The following is a 9,858-nucleotide window of genomic DNA, read 5'->3' as shown; positions in this document are numbered from 1 at the left end:
AAGCGAACACTGGTACCGGCACCGATGATATTCGAACGGTATCGACCGGTTAAGATCGTCATGGTACCGATATTTATATCTCATCGCAGTTAGAGTTGTATAAATGGAAAATTATCGAAACAAAAAACAATAAAAGTGAGTATGGTCCTGATACTAATGTTGTTCGGTACGATACGATGTAGGTTTATTGAAAGCAAAAAACAATAAAATACATAATGGTACTGAAACCGATATTGTTCCTTCGGTTTTGGCACGGTTAACTATAGTAGCGGCACAATATTCATTATTATACATGAAACCATAAAAATAGATACAAGTACCGTCACCGATCTTGTTCGGTTTGGTACAGTACAGTATGATAGCGTTACGGTGTCATTTTATCGAAAGCAAAAAACAATAAAACTAAATACATGCATCGATGCAGATGTTGTTTGGTCGTTTCAGCTCAGTCTGGTACGATAGCGGCACAATATCCGTTTTCAATAACAGTTATATTACAATGTTGAAAAAGTTAAATATAGAACAAATAATAAATTATAATTCATCGTCCATTTTGGTTCGGTTTAATACAACAACAACACGGTATTCATTTTAGATAAAACTTATATAGCAATGTTGAAAAAAAATATATAAACAAAGTTACGAAGTAATATTTTTTAAAAAAATTAAAGAATAAAACTTATTAGTAAAAATTAAACTAAATAATGAATAAAGTTCAAAAAAATAAATACTACAAACATAGAATAAATAAATAATAAATGCTAAAAGTAGAAAAGTAAATAAATACTTTAAAAATATAGATACTGTTCATGAAGAGTTTAAATTTAAATTTAAATTGATATAGATAATTCATTTATAACTTAATTTGATTGTAGGAGTATTGAAACTATACATAACTGTGACATTTTCGCACGAACAACATTGGTACCAACATCCATAGTACTGGAACTATCATTCGTTTTATGGTTTTTGATTTATGTGAAATATGTGTCGATATCCTTTCGAGAATATCACGACCTTATTTTTAGTTTTCTTTTTCAATTGCTATAACAGTGCTGACACCTGAACAAACAGAACCAATACTAATTGACTTCTCGCTGCGTAATGCGAGGAAACACACTAGTTCGTTTATATGTTTACAAGATAAAACTTTAACAATAAACACATTTCTTTGTAACTAATTAAAAACCTAGAGTTAAATACTAAAATGGTCCCTGAGTTTAGGTTATTTTTGTCACTTCAGTCCAGTATTTGAGTCCCTGAGGTTTCATTTTTTGTTGCCAATACAATCAAATCTTCAACCAAATCTTTTCGCTATTGTTAAACTCACTCATTCCTCACTCCAACTCGCTCCTCCTCCTTTGAGTCATCTCCGTCGCTAACTCCTATGACGACGACGAAACTTTCTCCGGCAACGTCTCAAGATCATTCAATTTGATTGTATTGTTTTGTTTTTTCACAATTTACATCCACTATACATATGTATATCCCAAATCTTGGTCGGTAAATTGTATCTTGATCAGACTTCAACAACTCAACTCTGTAATACTCCAGTTCAAGCCTCAAGATCATTCAATTTGATGGTCTCTCTTCAGATCTGGGTAAGTATATCCCAGATCCGTTACATCGAGACGGTGGTGATATTCTGGGGGGGGGGGGTGGTGGCTGTTGGATTGGGTGGTGGTGGTTGTCGAAGATGGCGGTTCTTGCGGGTGACGGCTGTGTTGGTTGTTACGGAGGTTGAGGTGGGGTGGTGGTTTCTCGAGAGAGAAAGAGAAGAGAGTTATGAGAAGAGACTTCACACCGGCGGCATTGTGGGGATGGTGCTGCCGCCGTGGCTCCGTCACAAGGGTGGTGGTGGTCGGCCATTTTCTAGAGAGAGGGTGACCTGAGAGATGAAAGAAAAAGGGGATAAGGGTTTGCTTGGGTGTGTGGCTCTGAATATGAAAGAAAGAAAAGATATTTTATATATAGAAGTAAAATTACTAACATACCCTCATGTGCAACGCACATATCATATTTAACTGAAAATTTTAACCTGGTTTATGTTGAAGGACCTAGGATGTAATGTGTTTTCCAAATAAAGGACTGTGACTTTAATTATTGAGATTAAAAGCCATCCATTGCAATCCGATACAAACATAAACGAAAAGTATAATTTACCCTAATATTTATTCTTTAAAGTTGATATATATTCTTTTCTATTCTGACCGATTGGCTCCAAGTTGACCGCTATATCCGAATCAAACCGAGGTTTACTGCCTTTAACCGATTCCGAGTAACTTTACCGAGTTAAAGAAAGTTGCATCAGGGCCCTTTCCGAGTAGTGATTACTCGTCGAGTACTTGGCTGTGTAGATCAAGTTTTACAACACTGTTCGCTGTCATAATTGGAGGCTTCATACCGATAAACTGACAACCAGTGTGTTTCAATGATATTTTAACATTCTGGTGGCATGTTATGAATTCCTTCACTTAAGTGAAGGAAAGTTAGATAGGCTTTGAATTCCATTATTTGTAGGAATGAATACCATTTCAAATTCCTTCGTTAACCAATTAACCAAAATTTCTGATAAAAAAAAAAAAAAAATTCAATTACAATTCCTATTCCTATTCCATGGGATCCTTTGAACGAAATAGACCCTTAGGTATTTGTAAGTCATTTATGTAATCCTCGCACAAGTGATAAATAACAAACTGTGTCCTAGAAAATGTGTTATCGTATTCTATAAAAATTCAAGAAATACTAAGAATCTTGATACATATAATTTCTTTTAAGATGAATTTACATCGAGATAATCGGTAAACGGACAACAATCTACGCTGCTACTAAGAAATACTTGTTAATATGTTTAGATATATTGCCACTGTATCATTAAAAATCTTGGAATACTTAAAGAATTTCAAGTAGGACAAAATACACTACTAGAAAGAGAGTTTTATTTAACCTGAAGTAGACCAACTAATCGAAGTAGACCATTCAAGTTCGGTTTGAGTGGGTTGGATACCTAATGGGTGAACTAGCAGGGTTTTTAAACGAGCGGTTGAATTATTAAAATACAGACAAATCGCACTCGGTCGGTCGCAGCAAACTTGAATGATGAAATTTCTTGGCTTCCTATATAAAATGAAATGACATGAAACTTTCTATTTAATTAATATGGGACAAGAGGTAACTTGGTGTTAAAATTAGAGTTTAATTATTGTGTGTGAATCTCAAGTTTCAAACTTGTGCAAATTTTTTATTTTAAGATAATTCTTTTATTTTAATTGATTCCTTAATAGTAACAAAACTTTTATATTTTCATTAAAAGATTTTTTTAGAGTTAATTATATAATTAGTCCGTGTTGGTTTACACAAAATAACAATCTCAAGTACTAATAGTTTAAAATCACATGGAGTACTAACTTTCTATTTTTTAAAATGTGAGGGTATTAACGTTAATTCACTATTAACTATTAATATCTTAGATTGTTAGTGTTTGTAAACCACATGGACTAACTATGTAATTAATACCCTCACATGTTAAAAAATAGAAAGTTAATATCCCAGATGTGATTTTAAACTATTAGTATCTTAGATTGTTATTTTGTGTAAAACATAGGAACTAACTATGTAATTAACTCTTTTTTTTTTACATTTTAGTGTTCTTTTCCATATTTATTTCCAAGTTAATTTTAATATAACAATTTATATTTTTTATCATTAAATTATTTACAATATTGTCCAGTTTTTTTTTTTTTTTTTTTTTTTTTTTTGAAAGGCGAACTTCATAAAACACCAAAAAACGACGGTAAATCTCCAAGACGGAGACACCCAAAACCAAAGTTACATTACATCAAAAGAGAAATTATTCCAATCCATCCAACCCACCAATCCCTTTTTATACCTACTAGAAAACCATAAGAAACCCAAAGCTTTAATGTCCGCCACAATATCAACAACGGTCCGCCTTTCGTTCTTGAATATCCTCTCATTCCTAGCCCTCCATATCCTCCAACAAGAGATCACCAGCACCCCATGAAGCGCCATCTTCTTCTCCTTAGACCAAGAAGAAGTATACTCCATATGGAGGATATCCGCCACCGAAAAGAAGTAGAACTGAGGGAGACCAACCCATCTAGCTATCGCGTTCCATACTCCCGTAGAAACCAAACAGGCCGTAAAAATATGGTCAATGGTTTCCTCAAACTCCTCACAAAAACTGCATAAACCGTCTCCGCAGTTGACATTCCGCCTAGAAAGCGCCTTTTTCGTAGGAATCCTATCCATAAGCATTCTCCACATAAACACGTTGCACTTGATCGGAATCCATTTGCACCACCTATAAATCGCTTGGTCTATGTTTGGCCGACCACTATCAATCCATCTCTTGACATCCGAAACCGAGAACCCGTCTGTATCAACTGTATCCCAATACCACTTATCGGCCGAATCTAGCACTTGAATCCCATCTATCAAAAGAAGACAATCCTGCAACTGATTTAACTCCACTTCTGTCGATGGTTCATGTCTCCAATTCCACTGTAAGCCACCAACTGAAGCAGCCCCCATGATTCTATCCCCCACCGAACAAGATTTCTCCTGCTCTAACCGAAACAAATCCGGAAACATGTTTTTTAAAGGATCCCGAGAAACCCAAGGGTCTATCCAGAACCTTATTACAGCTCTGTTCCCAAGCCTACCCCGGATCATACTCACACTACTAACGTCACCCACTTTTAACCGAACACCGCATTTCACTAGTTTAGTCCACGTCCCAGCAAACCTAGAACTATGAGGATAAATCTCCCCTTTCCTATTGGACCCATGAATAGCGTCAACCACCCTTCTCCATAAGGCATTTCCCTCTTGCTTATATCTCCATAACCATTTGACCAAGAAAGCGTTATTACAATCCTCAAGTTTCCGAATTCCCAAGCCACCATTTTTTAACGATCTAGAGACTTTATCCCAACCCACCCAATGCAGTTTCTTCACATCCCCATTACCCCCCCCCCCCCACACAAAAACTTTCTAACCATCCCTTCCAGTTTACTGACAACCCCAACCGGCGCCTTAAACATGGAAAAATAGTATGATGGAAGACTTTGTAAAACAGATTTTATAAGAGTCAACCTACCTCCAATCGACAAGGTAGTCGATTTCCATCTCGATAATCTGGACTTAAACACTTTTATAACCGGATCTCAGTTATTAATTCTAGACATATTAGCTCCCACCATAATCCCAAGATAAGTAAATGGAGTCGTACCTGAACGGCAACCTAACCCCCGCGCTTTAACTTCAACAGCTTCACTGTCCACACCCACTCCATACAAGGTCGATTTATGAATGTTAATTCGTAAGCCAGAGCACAAATGAAAGATTCGAAGCATACGTCTGAGACAAACAAAATTACTCTCCGACCATTCACCCATAACCATAGCATCATCTGCATACAGAAGATGAGAATAACCGGACCGTCCCTCGGAAGCCCCACGCCCTGAAAAGACCCGATACTACACGCTTTCTTAATAATACCGGAGAGAGCTTCCATAACCATAATAAACAGAAAAGGCGATATGGGATCACCCTGTCTAATACCCTTCCCACAACTGAACTCAAAGGTCGACGACCCGTTAACCAAAACCGAAGACCGAGCCGAAACCAGAATGCCTTTAACCCATCTACACCATAAGTCCGAAAAAATTCATCTGTCTCATAACTGAAATCAAGAACTCCCAGTTTACATTATCATAGGCTTTTTCAAAGTCTATTTTAAACATGAACATCTCCTTCCCGCTTCTTTTGGACCACGACATAACTTCACTAATCACCAAAGGACTATCCAGAATATACCGGCCAGCTACGAATGCCGACTGGGTTTCATTAATGACACTATCCATAACATTCTTCAGTCTATTAGCCAAGACCTTAGAAATCACTTTACTCACCACCCCTATCAAGTTTATTGCCCGGTACTCCCCTAAACTATTAGGGTCCTTAACTTTTGGAACCAGAGTAATAAAAGACGTAGCAACATTATGACCAATAAAACCAGAAGCCCCAAAATGGTGCAATATATCTACAAAATCAGCCGAAAAAAATTCCCAATACCTCTTAACGAAGCGGAAATTAAAATCGTCCGGGCCTGGGGCTTTATCACTCCCACATTGAAACACCGCCTCCTTTATCTCCTTCTCTAAAAATGGACTAGTTAAATAAACCGCCTCTTCCGAACTAATTTTCTTCAACCCGAAGCAGGACAACATCGGCCTAGTAGGCATCTCTTCAACAAACTTACCACGAAAGAACCTCAACACTTCTTTTTTAATCACCTTAGGATTAGTAGCCCACTCGCCATTTACCGTCAGACCCGTGATAGCATTTGCCACCCTCCTAGTATTAATCGACCCATGAAAAAAGCGAGTATTCTCATCACCCACTTTCGCCCAATGAACTCTCGATTTCTGCCTCAAGTCCTTCATCTTTATGAACTCCAAATGTTTTAATCTAGCTCTAGCCTCCTCCAAGATCCAATTCTCTTCTTCCAATAAGTCCCTATCCTCCAAAACACCTTCTAATTCTCTAACTTCATTAGACAGACAATCGACCTCCTCCATCTCTTCACGAGTCACTACCTCTTTCCAAGCCTTTATTTTATGCCTCAACAACTTGAATTTTCCCATCAGTCTCGAATACGCGTCACCATGGAACTCCCCATTAACAAGCGCATCTTTAACCAACCCATCAAAACCCTCCCCTTGTAACCACGAATTAAAGAACTTGAAAGGTTTGGCTCCAAAATTCCTGGAAACAACTTTTAAAAGAAGAGGGAAATGATCCGAACCTTTCCGATCCAACACCCGGTACTCCGCGTTAGGCCATTCATTGAGCAACACCCAATCAACGAAAATTCTATCTAGACGACTCATCTTGTTACCCACCAAATACGTAAACTTGCGGCCTTTTAATGTAAACTCATGCAAACCCACGTCCTCCACAAAATGATTGAATTCACTAGACACCGAAAAATTGAAGAACGAATTACGTCTTTCCACTTTATCTCTCACACTATTGAAGTCGCCCCCCACGATCCAGAAACCTCCATCATCCTTTACAATAGACTTCCACCTATCCCAAACCATTCGCTTATCAACTAATCTTTGTGGACAATATACATTAACCAGGCTAACTCTCCTACCATCTTCTTTTAAAAAACCCGAAACCACCAACAAATACCTCTCTGTAACAACCGAGTCCTTCACAAAAACCTTTGGGTTCCACAGCGACATTAAACCACCAGACCTTCCCGTAGAGTCAACATGGGCAAACTCGAAATCATCATTCCCCCAAAACCAATTAACCTTAACATTCTCTAATGACTCAAACTGAGTTTCTTGGAGCATAATAAAACTGACTTCGTTCTCCACCTTTAGCTTCCTACACCACGAACTTTTGGCGTCCGATCCTAGTCCTCTAATGTTCCAGGAGATAACATTCATTGATCCACAAATTGAAAACCTTCTTCTTGGATCACCTTAGTCACTGACGCATTAAACTTCTCAAACTCTTCCACACCAAGCTCTTTACCCAACAATAAAGTTTCATTAGTTTCCATTTGAACTGCACTATTCGGAACCATATCAACAAGTTTAGAAGCCTCTTCGACGTCACCATTAAGATCAGGAGTCAAGAATTCACTCGGATTATTTTGCTCCCCTTGACTATGGACTCTCCTAGCCTCCTCACTGTTCACCGCGAAAATGAGTCTATCTATATAAAAAATATCCTCTCCATCTCGAGCCCTCTTCGTTGGTCTATCATGTCCCAACGAAGATGGCGACTTTTGCGATCTCACTTTCTTTCTATAACCCTTCCTCTTAGTAGCTCTAGAACATGTCCTCTGAGAGTTCACTTCACTAGCTTCGACATTCACCTCAACCCCACCATCATCCCCTACCTGAGGACACCTATCAGCCGTCCTACAATCATCCTGGTTCTGCTCATTCACTACTTCCATTGTCTCCTGCAAAACAACCTCTTCAAGTTGAACCGGCCCACAATTATTATATCCATCCACCTCCACGCCACTGTCTCCTTTGGAATTTGAGTCTACACTCAACTCATCAACCAACTCCTCTAAACATTCAGGCTCCCAGTCCCCCATCTCCTCTTCTACTAACACAGTAAAAATTACCTCCTTCCACTTAACAATAACGGTGTCATTTATCCTGCCCTCATGATCACATAAAATGCCCAACAACACATAAGACAAATCAGTCACAGACTCATCTATCTCAGCCGATTGCACCACCGCACCAAACTTACCACCTATGTCATCCAGATTTCCTCTATCATACAAACATAACAGGAGACCAAGTATTTTCACCCAAGCTAGATGCTCCTTAGGAAGAAGTTGACCTTCCCACTTCTCCAAGCTGTTAAAACACACCTTCCACGCTTCTCGAGCACGTAAAAACTCATCCGTGCATACCGAAGAATCAAACACCAACAAAACCCACAAGCCCCAAAAGTATCTAATCCCCACCTTGCACTGACCAATCAAATGAAACCAAACCCTCAACTTAGCTAGCTTTTTAAGATCAGAAACTCTACCAACCAGTCCACACCCAAACCCCATAAGACTTCCCTTAAAGTTATTATCAACGACAACTTCCAGGGCCTTACTATTCTTATCAGATTCGACATTCAACAACGTATCCCTAAACAACCTCCCTACACCCCCCCCCCTTTAATATTGATCACATTCTCCGCTGTGGGTTCAGTCTCAACATCCATGTTATCACCAGCCGGTTTACCATTATCCTTTTTCACCGGTGTCCAACGCTTACTGTGACAACTCGAATTTCCAAGATTTCTATTTCGCATTTATTGCACGTTCATTTATTGTTTAGTTGTTTATTTGCATAAATAATTGGCTATGGAACTGTAACGTTTTAATACAATGAAGTGTATTGTGTGATTATGCATGGTTATGTGTTAATTGTGATAGACTTGTCAAATGCATAAACTTGGTGGTGAAACTGTGAAACTGTTTGAGATGGTGTACCATTGTAAAATATAATAATTAAGGGTGTGTAGAGATATTAGTGAAACTTATATGATACTTAACCCTAATCCTTCACTAAACCTCACACAAGAAACCAAAGCACGTACTTCACATTCTCTGGCAATCATCACCATCATCATTGGCACAAGATATTCATCACTCTTGATTCCTCTCTTTCTCTAGAATCATTCAAGGTAATTGTTTATTGATTATTGTGATACTTGTAAACCCTAATTGATTGTTTGATTGTATCAATTCTTGATTCTTGTGAATTCTTGAAAACCCTAGCTTTCATATGATACTTCTGTGGTTTTTGATTGAGTTCTGATGATTTAGAAATGATGTAGTTTAGTGTAGGATCATTTGCCTGATGATAAGACACAAGACATGTTAGAATGATAGACTGTTAATCGAGTTCTGCTCTGCTAAATGTGTGATTTAGGGTTCCCAGATCGTGAAAACAATGAACGTAACTGTCAGTGCATATGAATGTTTGAATAATGTATATGATAGTCTGAGTTTTTGTTTTGGAGACATGTCCGAGTTCTTTATCACATGTATTGTCCGACTTTTATGAGTTATAATATGAACCCGAATTTTATAAGATACACATATAGGTCCGACCTTTAAGTTGGTAATGCTATCCGATCTTTAACCCTTAGAGGGAGTCCGAGCTTTAACATGATGCTAGGGGTCCGAGTTTTTGTATTGTGTTAAGTGTCCGATCTTTACAAACCACAAAAAGGTCCGATCTTTTAAGATGATTGAGTGTCCGATGGTCCAACTTTTAAACTTGAAAGTGT

The 9,858-nt window shown here is 38.1% G+C and overlaps 1 protein-coding gene across 1 annotated transcript; it reads right to left on the bottom strand.

Annotated features, from left to right (window-relative positions):
- Positions 1 to 3,828: 3,828 nt before the first annotated feature.
- LOC110900479 lies at positions 3,829 to 7,487 on the bottom strand. The gene is made up of 3 exons (XM_035987370.1): positions 5,767 to 7,487; positions 5,402 to 5,669; positions 3,829 to 4,854 (listed from the first exon to the last, which is right to left on the bottom strand). Exons 1-3 carry the CDS (start codon positions 7,485 to 7,487, stop codon positions 3,829 to 3,831), a joined length of 3,015 nt encoding a protein of 1,004 aa, XP_035843263.1.
- Positions 7,488 to 9,858: the final 2,371 nt, after the last annotated feature.

Source organism: Helianthus annuus, chromosome 1, assembly GCF_002127325.2.
Source record: "Helianthus annuus cultivar XRQ/B chromosome 1, HanXRQr2.0-SUNRISE, whole genome shotgun sequence".
NCBI lineage: Eukaryota > Viridiplantae > Streptophyta > Magnoliopsida > Asterales > Asteraceae > Helianthus > Helianthus annuus.
Note: the sequence above shows the minus strand (reverse complement) of the source record. Positions and strands in the feature narration are given on the sequence as shown.

Excerpts from the sequence above, each read along its gene's own strand:
- LOC110900479 (XM_035987370.1), bottom strand. The coding sequence starts at position 7,487 with ATGAATGTTATCTCCTGGAACATTAGAGGACTAGGATCGGACGCCAAA. Across the intron at positions 5,670-5,766 it reads AGCGGGAAGGAGATGTTCAT|ATGGGTTAAAGGCATTCTGG; the intron begins GTTTAAAATAGA and ends CTTATGGTGTAG. Across the intron at positions 4,855-5,401 it reads TATGGGTGAATGGTCGGAGA|CAAGAGGGAAATGCCTTATG; the intron begins GTAATTTTGTTT and ends TGGAGATATAAG.